At 38.4% G+C, this 16,457-nt stretch overlaps 1 protein-coding gene across 5 annotated transcripts in view; it reads left to right on the top strand.

Moving 5' to 3' along the window:
• Positions 1 to 6: 6 nt before the first annotated feature.
• Positions 7 to 16,457, top strand: part of LOC128607681 (cyclin-dependent kinase 17) — a 46,543-nt gene continuing 30,092 nt past the window's right edge. For 4 of the 5 annotated variants that reach the window (XM_053624765.1, XM_053624764.1, XM_053624767.1 and 1 more), the window contains exons 1-2: positions 7 to 326; positions 11,105 to 11,257. In XM_053624765.1, coding sequence (XP_053480740.1) covers positions 11,128 to 11,257 — 130 coding nt within the window. In that variant the 5' untranslated portion in view covers positions 7 to 326; positions 11,105 to 11,127. Of the gene's footprint in view, positions 327 to 11,104; positions 11,258 to 16,245; positions 16,393 to 16,457 lie in introns of all 5 variants that reach the window. The other variant, XM_053624768.1, reaches the window with a different exon arrangement.

Consider the following 16,457-nt stretch of genomic DNA (forward strand, 5'->3'; position numbering starts at 1 on the left):
TTGCAGTGTTTCCGGGATGGTTAGTGTAGCCGGCTTGTGTGTGTGCTAGTGAGTGAGAGAGAGTGTGAGTGCGAGAGAGTGTGAGTGCTGGGTGTTCGGGTTCTCCCCCCCCCCCCCGTGTTCAAGGACGAGGACGAGGATGTGGATGAGGGGTCTGAGTGAAACATCCAGTCTTGACAGTGGTGAAAGAGTGAGAACTGCGTGTCTTGGCTGTTGGATTGTGTTTATTGATATATATTTGAAGTTGACGCAGTGAGTTGAGTTGTGGTTCAGGTCGCTGGGACACTGCGGCTGCACTGTGGGACCACCCCGGGATTTCATCACAGGTACACACACTATATACTGTTCTCTCTTTATCCATCTCTGACTCCCGACTTTTCTTTTCAATCTTTTCTTTTCCCTATTTAAATACTCGCGAAACATCCAGCGCATATGTCACATCTGCAATGTAAATCTCGTGTCTGTGAGTTATATTTTATTCCATACGGGTGCACCATACTATAGTGTTCGTTTTATACATATAATAGTAATAACCACAGTAACGTTTAATTCATCTGCATCTGGTACACAAAGTCGCTAAACCCTGCTGGCTACTAATGAGCTCCTAAACTATTCTGCTACTGCTGGCTAACTTCAGCTAGCAAGCTAACAACAACAAAGATGCTAACTAGCTAGTTGTCTCAATGAGCATTCATACTCAGGCTTCGGTTGTTAGCTTAACTTGGTTGTGGGAAGAGGAACTGCTTATCTGAACATACGAAAAACTACATTTGTTGGTTTTTTTGAGAGGGGAATCTGCGAAGTATCTTAACTAGCTGTGTGATGGAGTTCAGAAATGGGCTAGATGGCTAACTAGCCAGGCAACACGATATGTGAGTGGACAAGCAGGCTAATTAGCTCGCAGGAAGCGTTACTGGGTTACAGTAAGTAGTTTAGTTTCTGGTTTTGTCATAGTAAACAAAGACGCACTGCTATGAGGGAAACTTAATTACGCGTGTGTTTCGCATTAAATTAAAAAGCTTTGTCTGTTCCGTGTCTCCGAAACCACCACTTAATTGAAATGCAGTGCCTGACCGGTGCGCACTGACCGTGCAACGAGGCTCAAATTGGGTTCTTATTACAATTCGCCGTTCCACCTTAAATAATGACGGTTATGTTATTCAGCCTGCAGAGAGCGCAGTCATTCGTTCATTTTCATTACCACGTTATCGTGCTCAAGCGGCCGGTGGATCCAGACTCTATCTCAGGAACACTGGGTGCAGGAATACTGTACACCCTAGATCGGACAGCAGTCCATTGCAGTGCGCACACACCTAAACATTCATACGCTTCTAGGGCAATTTTACAATTCTAGTCAACCTACTGGCATGTTTTTTGGGGATGGGAGGAAACCAGTGAACCCAAAGAAAACCCACAGAGATGCGGTGAGAACACGATGAGAACATGCATAGAAACCCTGTACAGACAGTAACCCGAGATCAGGAGCTGTGAGGCAGAAACACTACCTGTTGTGCCTCTGTGCAACCCATGGCATGCATTCATTCATTTATAAATGCATTTTTGGTGGCTTTCGTTTTTGTTGGTAGTACAAACTGGGAAAATACCTCTTTGAACCATTTTCAACTTTTAAAAGTATCATATTATATTGCACTTAATGCCTGATTTTTCTGTTCACATCACTAGATGGCTTTGGTCACCAAAATCCACCCCTAAATTTATATCCAGCTGGATACAAATCAGTCTCACAGAAATGAAAGCAAAATCAAGGAAACGCCACGATATTCAGAAGAGCTTGTAATTTTTAAAAATTGCCACAGGTTTTCCACAGATTTGGGCCAATCCACACCATCACTGTGCACATTCAGCCAAAGCCCTCTTCGATTCACATTCATCAAACATGAGTAGAGCTAGGTCTCATTTACCAACAAACATCACTGTGCAATTTTGCCAACTCAAGTAGTTTTCCACAAAGATTTCCTCCGCAAATTGCATTGTAATTTTGAAAAAAGCTGTAGTAAAATCGATCATATTTGTCTGCACCAATCACAAAAAATCTACAAAATCTTGTATGGACTGAGAAATACACTGTATGGCCAAAAGTTGGTGGACATCTGACCATCATTCCTACATGTGGTTCTTCCTCAATCTGTTGCCACAAAGTTGGAAACACAGAACTGTCTTGAATGTCTTTGAATGTTGTAACATTAAGATTTCCCTTCAGTGGAACTTAGGGGTTCAAACATGTTCCACCATGACAATACTCCGGTGTACAAAGTGAGGGCCATGAAAACATGGTTTGCCAAGTTTGATGTGGAAGAACTTGAGTGGCCTGCACAGATCCCTGACCTTGACCCCACTGAACACCTTTGGGATGAACCGGAATCCCAACTTCATGCAAGACCTTTTTGGCCAACATCAGTGCCAAAACTCTTGTGCTCTTGTGGCTGAATGAGCACAAATGCCCACAGCCATGCTTCAAAAACTAGTGGAAACCTTCCCAGAAGAGTGGAGGCTGTTATAACAGCAAAGTAGGAACAACTCAATATTAATGCCTATGGATTTGGAATGGGATGTTAAGTACTCAGGTGTCCAGATACTGCTGGCCATGTAGTGTAACTGTAAAAGGTTAAAACATGTTGGGCCACAAAAATCTGACCACAGTCTGGAAGGAAATTGTTTTTCACAGTCTGAAAAAACATGTCAGGCCACTAATTTCATTGGAGTCTGTCAGAAAAGCACATTGTAAAATGGCATCTTGGTTCCAGTCCATCCCAATATCATCTTCACTCTTAAAGGTATCATAACATATTGTATAAAATGACTCTTTCCCCTAATGAGGCCATGTTTAGTAGGTTAAAACGTCTTTGGACACCAAAAAGCTGCCACAGTCTTCTGACCTTTTAAATGGGTTTTAAAATAGCTTTAGCCTTGCCCAAAGTCTGCTTCACCTTTAAATGTATCATATGTTGCATTAAAATGTATAATTTTCCAACAAGACCCAGTGTTCAGACCTCAGTTTAAAGGGAGTAAAACATCTTCGGCGATGAAAAAAATCAGACTATAAGAGTATCACGTCCTAAAATAGGATCATTTGGTCCTCTGGCACATCTGGTCTGGCATAAAGTCTTTGTCACCCTTTATATTGTATAAAATAGATATTTTTATAATGGGCATTAGATAACTAATAAAATGAATAACTATGTAAATAAATACATAAATATCAGATTAATGTGTGTCATTGGTTGTACGTTGCCTTAAAGCCTAGATGGCACAAGTTATATGACTATAATGTCTGATAGCAACAGGTATGAAACATATTTTAAGCATTTTCGTTCAACATTTCATGGGATTACTAGCATTAAAAGGGAAAACGTTTAAGTTTTTCTTCTTCTTCTGCTTGTAGTTGTAATGAAACAGATCCAGTGCTTTTCTGCTCTCACCAGGAGCCTTCTGACTATCATCCATGGTACAACTCTTACGTTTTCTGATATATGCATAATATCGCTTCTTGCTGCACCGTGGCCAGATTAGTCAGGAGATCAGGGTGCTCTGTTGTATGACTAGACTAGTCATGCAGGGGGTGGGAGACATTGTCTAAGATGAGCACCAGTTTAGCCACAGTCCTCCCCTGAACATGCAGCTGTACAGAGTCCATGTAAGTTGTTTACAATGACCTTACCAGCGTTCCTAATTAATTTACTCAGTCTGCTGGCATCTTCTGCCTTAAAGCCCATCTGAATCATTCATATCTTCTTACTACATTGAGAGGTTTATTTTGTGGTAAATTCACTGGAGAAGACAAGGAACATGACACACAAAGTGTTGCCTGTTTTGTCCAAATGAAGTAGGCTAAAACCATCCTTTCCAGGGTGCACAGGCACTATAGTACTACTTGCCTCATGCAGCCCTGGGCTAAAGCTGTCTGGCCAGCAGTCTTGCCCTAATGGAATCCTAACATTTCTTTATTTTACTGGCCCAAAGTGTTTTACTGCCTTGTTTGGAGATTGGCGTCTGTAATTACCTGTGGTCCCTTAATCAATATTCCGTCCAGTATTATTCAGTCACTACAGTGAAACTAACTAAGGAAAGGAATGTAGATATGAAAGTGAGGAATGTGAGTCTGCACTCAAATGGGTCCAGAGCCAGACTTGGAAAAATTGTCCTGTTCTTTCAGATTGAGGTGAGATTTTAATCGGCTAAAATGTATAAACCCTTAAAGTGGTCTAAACATTTTTGGTGAAAGATAAAAAAATAAAAATAAAAACTCAAGTTAGAGAAGAGAATAAGTGGTACATCAACAAATTGATCAAATGGATTGTAATATTGCTTATAAACTGCTGATACCAACTAGCAGAAAACTTGTCAAATTTGTGCCTTTCTGATATGATTTGTATCCTCCACTCTTATTGGCACCCTTGGTAAATATGAGCAAAGAAGGCTGTGAAAAATTCTTTATTGTTTAACCTTTTGATCTTTTGTTAAAAAAGATTCACAAAAATACTCTGCTCTAATGGATATCAAACAATTGCAAACAAAACACAGGTATATATATATATATATATATATATATATATATATAAACTTTGTTAAATATAGCTGTGCAACAATTATTGGCACCCTTTTAGTCAATACATTTGCTACCTCCCTTTGCCAAGATAACAGCTGTGAGTCTTCTTCTATAATGCCTGATGAGGTTGGAGAATACATTGCAAGGGATCTGAAACCATTCCTCCATACAGAATCTCTCCAGATCCTTCAAGGTTCTTGCTGGTGGTCTCTCCTCTTCAGTTCTCCCCACAGGTCTTTTATGGGTTTCAAGTCAGAGGACTGGGATGGCCATGGCAGGACCTTGATCTTGTGATCAGTAAACCATTTTTGTGTTGATTTTGATGTATGTTTTGGATCATTGTCTTGCTGGAAGATCCAACCACAGCCAATTTGAAGCTTTCTGGCAGAGGCAGTCAGGTTTTCATTTAATATCTGTTGATATTTAATAGAGTCCATGATGTCATGTATCCTAACAAAATGTCCAGGTCCTCTGGCAGAAAAACAGTCGAAAAACATTAAAAATCCACCACCATATTTAACTGTGGGCATGAGGTATTTTCCTTATAGCTACCTCTCTGTGTGTGCCAAAACCACCTCTGGTATTTATTGCCAAAAAGCTGTATTTTGGTTTCATCCGGCCATATAACCCGATCCCATTTGAAGGTCCAATAGTGTCTGGCAAACTGAAGACGCTTGAATTTGTTTTTGTGTGAGAGCAGAGGCTTTTTTTTCTTGAAACCCTTCCAAACAACTTGTGGGGGTGTAGGTGACTTCGGATTGTAGTTTTGGAGACTTTCTGACCCCAAAATGCAACTAACATCTGCAATTCTCCAGCTGTGATACTTTGAGAATTTTTTGCCCACTTGAACCATCTTCACAGTGCGTTGAGACAATATAGACACACGTCCAATTCCAGGTTGATTCATAACATTTCCAGTTGACTGGAACTTCATAATTATTGCCCTGATGGTGGAAATTGTCATGTTAAATGCTTTTGCTATTTCCTTATAGCCACTCCCCATTTTGTGAAGCTCAACAACCTTTTGCAGCACATCACTATATTCCTTTATCTTACCTATTGTTATGAATGACTAAGAGAATTTGGCCTATGTGTTACCTCATATTTATACCCCTATGAAACTGGAATTCATGGTTGAACAATTTCCTCTTCCTAGTCACCCAGGTATACTAAAGAAATGTAAAATATCAATGGGAATATACGTCAAATATATTTTTCTCATATGAATTCAAAGGGGTGCCAATAATTGTTGCCCACCTATATTTAAAAAAGATGATTTTTTTTTATATAAACCGTTGTTGTGTTCGCAATTGTTTGATATCCATGAGTATTTTTGTGAATATTCTGAACAAAAGATCAAAAGTTTAAACAATAAAGACCATTTTCACAGCCTTTTTTGCTCATATTTACCAAGGGTGCCAATGCTAATGGAGGGCACTGTATGTCAAGGGTAGTCAATATCCGCAAGCTAACTTTTCCTACTGTTAAAGATCAAACTTGCCAGATGGTTAAAAAAACAAACATTTTCTTTTGAAAGATGTGTTTAACAAGAGAGGCTCTCGAGCCCTAACATTAATGTAATTCACAAGGCAATAACATTAGTTAATGCAGGATAGCATTAGCTAGCTAGCATGTTATACTGAAATAAAGTGCTCATTACACTGGCGGGAGTGTTCTTTTGGGGTCCCTCTTTATGGTGGTGATCTACTTATCATGGCGGTAAAAATCAAATGTTAATCCTACACTTCTTTTATGGTTATTACAACTGACAGCATAGCAAATTAAAGGCATCTCATTAGAGCAGTCAGTCTTTTGCTGTCCTAAAAATGGCAGCGATTATTGTCTGATGTCACGTGAAACTATTGAAAAATAGCCATTTTTTCCAATGAAATATAATCATTTTAAGGGTAAAAAGAAGATTTTTTAGTCGGGCTGGAAACACCATTTTAGGAAGTCGTGGTCTGAACATTAGTTATATAGGACAATATGGCATTTGTAGGAATTTATACAACATAGTATGACTCTTTGAAAATGGTTCGAACAATAAGTATTTTTCCTGACTCATACCAACAAAAAATACGAAAGCAGGTTAAAGAAATGAAAATAAAAATATGAAGAAAAGTAAAAGCACTCTAAAGTGGTATATCTGCCCAAGTCATTGCTATTCTACAGCACAATACTCCACAAAGAAGATTAAAGAAGACTGAGTGCCCTCTACTGGTGCAATATCGTACCTGCAGTCATTTAAGGTGGAACGACGCATGGCAACATGAAAAAAAAGCTACACTTTTTTTTTTTTTTAAAGAGACCAACTTCTACGGAGCCCCCCTAGTGTCAGGTAAGGAAAAAAAATACAGCCATGTGTAATCCGTGCCCTCGGTTTTGTAAACCGTACCCTCGATTTTGCAATCCGTACCCTCGGTTTTGCAGTCTGTACCCTCGGTTTTGTAAACCACGCACCCCGCGTTAAAGTTGGGTTTATATTTGACATTCGCTGTACATTCGAGCTTCTCTCTTCTATTTCTCAAGATATAAACACACATAATGGACATAATGTGTATTGAGTGGACATAGAACCAATACAACTGAATATATTTTTAAATTTTCTCCCGTTAAAGCCCGCGGAAGCAACTGTATGGCAACTGTATAAGATTTTTATATGGCACAATAAGTTTATATGTGTAATATAAAGGTATATCATTAATAATATATATGCTATAAAAATTCTTTATCCATACTGTATCCTAACACTGCGATAAGTTAGATATCCTGTTAAGTAGATGACTATAAACTTAGTACAGTCTTATACAGTTGCCCAGGTCATGCACTTTTTAGACGGTCCCTTACTGACTCCGTTACTATAGGGCACTGATGACCTGCGTTTCCGCTTCCGCGGGCTTTCATGGGAGAAAATGTAAGAAAATATATTCAGTTGTATTGGTTCTATGTCCACTCAATACACATTATTAAGACAGTATACATTATGTCCTTTTTGTGTGTTTATTTCTTGAGAAATAGAAGAGAGAAGCTCGAATGTACAGCGAATGTCCAATATAAACCCAATTTTAAGCGGCGCGCGCGGTTTACAAAACCGAGGGTACCGATTTCAAAACCGAGGGTACGGATTACACACGGCTGTTTTTTTTTTTCTTACCTGACACTAGGGGGGCTCCGTAAAAACTAGCATTTTAGGTTAGAGAAAACAGTGCCTTTTGGGTCACTGGTACATTTGTTGAAGGGAATGTCGACAAATACATAGATGCATACATTTTATAATGATCACACTAACAAGATTGTCTTATGTTTCATTTGTGCCAGAAAGCCATTCATATTCATCAACCAGAGAAGTGTTGCTCATTACGTGTTGAACTCGAGACACAAAATCCACGACACAATGATATCCCCAGTTGGGGTTAGGCATTGCATTCATTATATCAAAGCGGCTTCCTCAGGTAAATTGAAAAATATAAGAGGGCAAGAAACACAGTTACTTTTGTAGATGATGGACACTTTTTTTTTTTAAAGTATAGTGAATTAACAGGTAAAATGGTGCATAGGCAGCCTCCTGTTATGCGTATCAGTAAACAATGGTCTTGTCATAGCTGTACTTTATTTGTAGCAATGTGAACTATCTGATATTTGACATTTAAGTAGGCTTTTTTAGCAGACAGGACGCTGAGCAGGGTTTAAGCGAGACATCCTATTTTTTTAGTGGATTTGGCAAACTTCTCTCTGGGAGCCATTACAGCAGGGGTGGGCAAGCTTATCCAGAAGGGGCCGGTGTGGGTGCAGGTTTTCATTCCAACCAAGCAGGAGGCACACCTGATTCCACCTGTTTAATCAATTGATCTTAGCTTTCAACAGATTCAGGTGTGGCTTCTGCTTGGTTGGAATGAAAACCTGCACCCACACAGCCCCTTTACGGATAAGATTGCCCACCTCTGCATTACAGGGTACTTATAGCTGCAAATAATATTTGTGCTGTTGCTTTGGTGGGTGCCTTCTTCATTTAAATGCCCCTGTGTATTAATTTTTCTTTTGTCTCAAGTTCTAGTATTGAGTATTGATTCATGTGCATGTAAGTGATCTGTGTTGTGAAGCCAATCTTCCAAACTTCCAAAATTAATGAGAAAGCTATCTATCTATCTATCTATCTATCTCTCTCCCTTATATGAGACATTATTAGGCTCTTGGTAAAAGATCTGTTTAGGCAAGTTGCATGCATCGCTTTGTGAAACATGTATTTATATTATGTTATTTTGAAAATACTGAAATACATTTGGGAACTAATAGTCATGATGTACAGCTGTAGGGTTTGGGAGGGGCATATTTTGGTATTGGATGGTTTGATTGGCTGTTGAATTGCACAGATCCTATTTTCTACGGTTTTGATATCAAAGCATTAACATCATAAAATTTCTCAACATATTGAAATGATTCATCATCCTCAAGGTTTACACAGTAATATCTAGTTCTGTGTTCTTCATAAGAATACGTGTAGTATAGTAATTTATGTAAAAGCATAGACGATTATGCTTAATCCATATGTTGTCTGCCATTAAACACAATAGTGGTCCAAATTGGTGACTCTTTGTTCTCTTAATCAGTAAGAGTAGAATTTAATCAGTACTTTCAGTTTACATTTTGACCACGGATTTTTGCTGCATTTGCTTTGCTGGGCTGGATCAGGTGTGTTGGGATCTGGAAAAACGTTACACCATGTTAAGGGGTGAGTGGGTCTTCATGACTGAATTTGAGAATGCTGCTTTAAGACAAGCTGTCATGTGATCACATGCAGAATCTGTGTCGTCCGTCAAGATCATATGCATTTATTGCATATATAGAAACATATCAGTGGATGGTTTAGAATTGGGAAATATTTTAACACAGATCCCATATTTGTCTGGTGTTTAAAATAAACAGTCGGATCCTCAGTATCTGATCAAACACCAGAATGAAGAAAAAGTGTGATCTCTGTGACTTCAACCATGGCTTGGATATTGGTATCAGATGGGCTGGATTGGGTGTTTCAGCAACTTGGAAAATTAGGGAAAAAAATCATCTGGTCTTTTTCCAGTCTTCATCTGTCCAGTTTGGGTGAGTCTGTACCCATTATAGCCTCAAATTCCTGTTCTTAGCTGACAGAATTGGAACCCAATGTGGTCTTCTGCTGTTGTAGCCCATCCACCACAAGGTGGACCACATGTTGAGATGCTTTTCTGCTCACCACGATTGTAAAGAGAGATTATATGAGTGGGAAGTACTCCGGTTTGCTCCCCAGTCCAAAGACATGCATTGTAGTCTGGTTGGCGTTTCCAAGTTGTCTGTAGTGTGTGAATGGGTGTGTGATTGTGCCCTCTGATGGGTTGACACCACATCCAGGGTGTCCCCCGCCTTGTGCCCCGAGTCCCCTGGGATAGGCTTCAGGCTCCCCATGACCCTGTGTAGGATAAGTGGTACAGAAAATGATTGGATGGATTATATGAATTACTATATCCATCCTGGCAGCTCGAACCAATCTGGCCATTTTACTCTGACCTCTCCTATCAACAAGGGTGTTTCCCCCCCACAGACCTGTCGCTCACTCGGTGGTTTTTGTTTTTTGCACTATTCTGTGTAAACTCTACAGACTGTTGTGTATGAAAATCGAGAGATCAGCAGTTTCTGAAATACTCAAACCAGCTCATCTGGCACCAACAACAATGACATGGTTAAGTCACAGAGATCACAATTTTGCTTCATTCTGATGGTTGATGTGAACGTTAACTGAAGCTCTTGAGCTGTATCTGCATGATTTTATGCACTGTGTTGCTGCCACATGATTGGCTGATTAGACAACTGCATAAATGTGCAAGTGTTCCTAATAAAGTGGATGGCTAGTGTATGTGCCATCATACTAATTTATTCAAGCCATTCGAGCTGTAGATTTGAAACACTGGGTATCATTATCAACACTTCCTGATTTTATTAAAACGATTTAAGTCTTTTGTTTATTTTTTGGTTTTTGAGTCTTGGATGAAGCCCCTTCATTTAAAGTTAACAGGCAATTAGCCACCTATAATGCCAACCATGATACTAGTTAATGGTAATCTCCACTACAGTCATGTGATTTAAAAAAAAAAAAGTCACTGACCCCTGGAGCTACATGACAGACCACCCTTTTAGAATCACATGACATTAGTTTTGGAGGAAATCATGTAACCAGGTTTGTTTTCGGTGTTTGTACTTTTTAATTTTGTTTTCCTTTGTTAGTATAAAAAGAAAAAAACTGTGAATGATTGTTGCAGTGTGTCAGTCGGTATGTTTTTCTTCTCAATAAAACTTTATTAGAAATCATGTAACCAGAAGACTAGGATGTGAAAGGCTTTCGGTATTGTTAGACTTTAATCACTGTTATCAATATCAAATCTAATAATGGCATGAATGACCATATTTATATAAAAAAAAAATAATAATCTGTTATGATTCTTACATTCATCATTTTTATTAAAGTTTAGTTAGAAACAGCATATGACTGAAGCATGATTGTCTTTGCAGGCCTCTGAATGAAGTGAGCTCAGATGGACCGCATGAAGATTATTAAGAGACGCTTGTCTATGAGCCTGCGCAGCGCCCGGCCAGTGGATGAAAACCTGTCAGAGCTTGCCGAACATGCAGCAGCAGATGAGCCACCTACGGCACGGGATAATGGTGAGGAAACACATTTTGAATGAATGCCTCTTTAGCTAGCTGTATAAAATCCATGAATCTGGATCATATTTATGAGAACCACACACTGATTAAGGTAAATTGTTACTTTCACAAAGCGCTACACTCTGATAATCTACACAAGTATTTGCTCACAGTCTAATTGTGTTTTTTACTGTTCAATATAAAAAAGGACTAACATCAAACACAAGTGTGACTGCACTTCTATAATTATGTCCAGAAAAATTTTTAATCTATTTTTAGGAACACAATTGTTTCAAACAGGACTATGAATTTTTCTCTGCACAACAAGATTATTGTGTTGAATTGTGTAATTGTGTGTATTGTGTGTGAGTATCTATCTATCTATCTATCTATCTATCTATCTATATATATATATATATATATATATATATATATATATATATATATATATATATATATATATATATATATATATTCAATGTAATCTTAAAACAACTGAATGTCAAGGCTCTATGAAAGTGAAAGTAAATGAGTTTGAATCAAGGTCAAAGTGCTTACTACAGAGTTCAGTTTAATCCACACAGGTGGCACACACGAGATGACCCGCTTAAAAGGATCTGTAGGATTTAGCCTCTGACATTGGTTGGCACTCAATATAATCCCATCACTTTTGTTCTCACTAAAAGCTAATTTTATTTTATTCTGTGTTCACGTAATGTAAGGGCAACTTGTTTTATTCTACAGTTAAAAATGAAGCCGTAGACAATGCAACGTTAATTTGTTTATAGATGATTCATGCAAAACTGGGAAAGGGCTTTAAATCAACAAAGATTGGGTGGGGTACAGCTATATCTATGTGCTTATTCAGCATAGCTAAGGCTTCCTGAATGCTCTTGGAATGCCCCAAAACCAGTTCAACAAGTGAAAGGTAGCTAAAACAATCTTATTTGGGTGGGTATCAAACTCTAACTTCACAGCAAAACACCCAAATTCAGGGTTTTCCCTACCATAAGAAAGGCTTAGGTGCATGGATATTCATGTACTGAATTAAGTTACATTAGACAGCGAAGCTATTTAGTTGACATTACATAAAGATACCTCAACTGAAATAAAGTTAGTATCTAACGTGGTTTGGTAGCTAAACAATGTTAGGCTGTGTTCACATGTAACGTCTTTTTCTGATGAAAACCACTGTTCCAAAATGCAGATGAGAGCATCCCAGAAGAAGCTCAGGGTGTTTTTAAAAACACAATCTACTCCATAGGATTATTATGCAAAACAGGTGCTGACTGCTTCAAAAAAAGAAATAAATGCTGAAATAAATGTCTTCATTATGTCCTTTGGTTGCATTTTCTAAATAATTACATATGTATTTCAACATGTTTATTCTTCCTATGTGTACAAGTTAAGGTACTCTACATATACAGTTGGGGGAAATAAGTATTGAATGCATCAACTTTTTTTTTCAGTAAATATATTTCCAATGAGTTTATTCACATGAAATTTTCACCAGACATCGTTATTACCACAAGAAATTTACAAACGCTAAAGTCCATAAATAAAGTTATGTTTAACCTCTTTCATTTTCAAAAAATGGCATTTTTGTCTGTTTTGGGGGTACCTGTGTTCAGCATTGATTTGTTTTGTGATATCACACACCATAGTAGTGGTTAAGGGCTCATATGAAAGTAGACACTTAAGACTTTAAGAAATAGTAGTTATTTCAAGTATTTCTTCTTTTACCTAGCCTACCTAGGGCAATATATTCAGAATTTTTTTTTATTATAAAAAAAATTATTTACTTTTAACACAAATATTATCTTCACAGCAAATGTTGTTATCAACCCCATTCCTGGTCTCAAAGATGCCCCAAGTACTTGCCCATGAACACCCAAAATATGAGGAAGTTATCTCTAACCACTAAAATTGTGTGTAAGGTTATCCAAACACAGGTTAAAACCTCTCCAAATAGCAAACTTTTTTTTTTTTTTTAAAAAGGCATAAAATAACCTCTCCAAATGGCACCAAACCTCTCCAAATGGCAAAAAATGAAAACAAATGGCTTATTCGGGTTATTCAGCATAGCCAAAGCAGATTAGCTTGTTCGGGTTGTTCAGCATAGCCAAAGCAGATTAGCTGGTGTCTCACTTCAGTTTATGGCTAATTACTAATTTCCAAAGGGGTGGGATACCAAAACACTAAATGCATTTTGAAGAGGACATTTGTGACTAAATATGGAACTTTGCATTTGTTTTCTTCAATAAAGCTGATGGACTTTATACTGATGGAAATGTGCATGATTTATGAAACCACGAGCGAACTGATTTTCGTCTATGTAGGTAATGTAAGGTAGTAAACGTTTATACAAGTCCGATCTTTGGTTTAAATGTTATAATTTTATTGTGGCAGTTGTATACGGTGTTTTACTATCAAAAAAGCTTTAGTCGTGCTCTCCGATTTATCTCTGTCTCAATGTTCTCATGGAGAGGTGTAAATTGTTTGCCCAGCAGGGAGCTCAAACACCGCCCATTTCCCATCCCCCTGCTCACCAGGAGTTAAGCACACAGTCATGAAACTGTGCACACAGAAAGCCAACAGTGTCCTGACTAATCTTTTACCAGAACTGCGGCGATAAAATAATTCATTTGTTTATACTAATTGAAAATGTCCGATAGGTCGTTTTCCATTCCGCCGGCGGAATGAACGCAAGTGGAATGAAACAGGAAAAAAGTATTGAATACGTTAAGACAAAGCAGTTCTCCAAGGCAAGTTAAGGCAAGGAACCAGCCGAAATCCATAAGTAGTTAGAAAGTAATTATACCACCCATCTGTGCAAATTAATATCAGCTGTGTTAGTAAATTGACGGTTTACACATTAGATACTACGTTAGATACTCACAAGGTGTCACACAAGAAACATCTCATGATGGGTAAAAGCGAAGAGCTCTCCCAAGACCTTTGGAACCTTAATGTTGTGAAACATATTGATGGAATCAGGTATAGACATATTTCAAAACTTTTGTATCCTACTGTAAGCACCATTGGGGCCATTATCTGCAAGTGGAAGCAACATCACTCCGTCATCAACTGGCCGTGCACAGGAGCTCCTCGCAAGATTTCTGACCAGGAAGTCAGAAGAATACTCAGAAGAGTAGCCCAAGAGCCAAGGACCACTCAGAAAGAGATCCAGAAACACTTGGAGGCAGCAGGTGCCATCGTCACAGAGAAAACAATAAACACTGCACTCCACTGCTCATGCTCACCCAGCAAGACTCCATTACTAAAGAAAAGGCATGTCGAAGCTTGTTTAAAGTTTGCTACAACTCATTTGGACAAGCCTATGAAATACTGGGAGAGTGTAGTCTGGTCAGACGAGAGCAAAATGTAACTTTGTGGCTGTCCTACTACACACCATGTTTGGAGAAGAAATGGCACTGCACATCACCCTTAAAACACTATACCAATAGTGAAGTTTGGAGGTGGAGGCATCATGGTGTGGGGCTGTTTTTCATCGCATGGTACTGGCAGACTTCATATAATTGAAGGAACGATGAATGAACCTTTATTGGGAGATTCTTTAGAAAAATCTCCTGCAATCTACCAAAATGATGAAGATGAGACGTGGGTGGACCTTCCAGCAGGACAACGATCCAAAGCATACAGCAAAGGAAACTCTCAATTGGTTTCGGAGAAAAAAAATCAAGGCGTTAAAATGGCCCAATCACCTGACTTGAATCCAATTGAAAAAGATTTAAAGATCATATGTTTAGAAGAACGGGCCAAAACCACACCTGAATACTGCAGCCGACTAATTTCTTCATACAGGAAACGTCTTGAAGCTGTCATTACAAACAAAGGCTTCTCCACTAAGTATTAAATAAATTTGTTAGCATGTTCAATACTTTTTTTCTGTGTCCTGTTTCCACTTTATGACACATAACTTTATTTATGGACTTTAATGTTAGGATTTCTTTATATATGTGGATGTCTTAAGTTAATACTAATGCCTGGTGAAAATTTCATGTGAATAGCCTCTTGGAAATATATTTACTGAAATTTATTTTGATGTGTTCAATAATTATTTCCACCACTGTATTTTCATTAGATCACAAATGTGTTATTTGGTGAAATGTATAGACTTTTGACTAGAAGTACAATAAGTGTTGCCAGCTTAAAACTTAAAATTTCCTTTGAATAATTTCAAACCCCAACCAGCACCACCCCAAGGACTCAGACTATGCCCTCTGAAAACCTAGGGAAATCCCTAAATCCACATGAACTAGTTAGTTAGCTGATTGCCTGACCAACTAGTATAAAAGCTTAAAGAGAGTCTGAAAACAGATCTTGTAGTGTTTATTGATGGTTATTCATTGACTCATTGAAGGTTATTAAGTGATATCATCAAATTAATATCATCTAGTTATTAGTCCAGATGGATAAGGGGAATAGCAGTTTTACAAGTAGGATTATTTTATGATATCCCAATTGCAGTTTATTTAGATACAGGCCTACTCTTTGTAGAAAGTCACTTTTGGGCCCTGGAGCCAAATTCATAAATCCTTAAACTGCTCAGCTATATACTCTTCTAAAATCTTCTGAAAAAATTTCTTTATCTTGTGCCTTTGTGGACAGTCAGAAAGGATTCCAGGTAGAACTTAAACAATCCAGAAGAACCTCTTTTCGCTAAGAGTAAATGCTTGGATTTTATTCTGCCACATCGGTCACTTTTGAATAAATGAATCTCGTGTGCATTTATATACTTGACCTGTAACTGTGCCTGTTTTGACAAGAATTTATGTCCCAACTGTCCTACAACTACTTACATTTATGTAACTTTATATTTTACTTCTACTCTGTGTTGGACTCTTTCCCTTGCATGGCTCCTGCTTTGACCTCTAGGTAACTCAGTAGCCAACTCTCCTATAGTTGCTCGTCTTTCTATTTCATCTCTCTCTCTCTCTCTCTCTCGCTCTCGCTCTCTGTGTCTCTGTTTCATCCTCTCTTAGAGACCATGGTTTGCCCCGTGCCCCCTCCCGCATCCCAAAGTGCCCCTTCGTTCTTGCGCCACTACGCAGGGGGTTTGGGGCGCGGAGCGATGCGTAGAGATGGCCTGGACCGACCCTACCTTTCTCTTCACCGGACTGGCTCTCTTGGTGATTCTCTATCTTTCCCTCTCTATCTATTCTTTCTTTTCACTTTTGGGCACGTGCTGATATAA

The sequence above is a fragment of the Ictalurus furcatus genome, chromosome 5 (assembly GCF_023375685.1).
Source record: "Ictalurus furcatus strain D&B chromosome 5, Billie_1.0, whole genome shotgun sequence".
Taxonomy (NCBI): domain Eukaryota; kingdom Metazoa; phylum Chordata; class Actinopteri; order Siluriformes; family Ictaluridae; genus Ictalurus; species Ictalurus furcatus.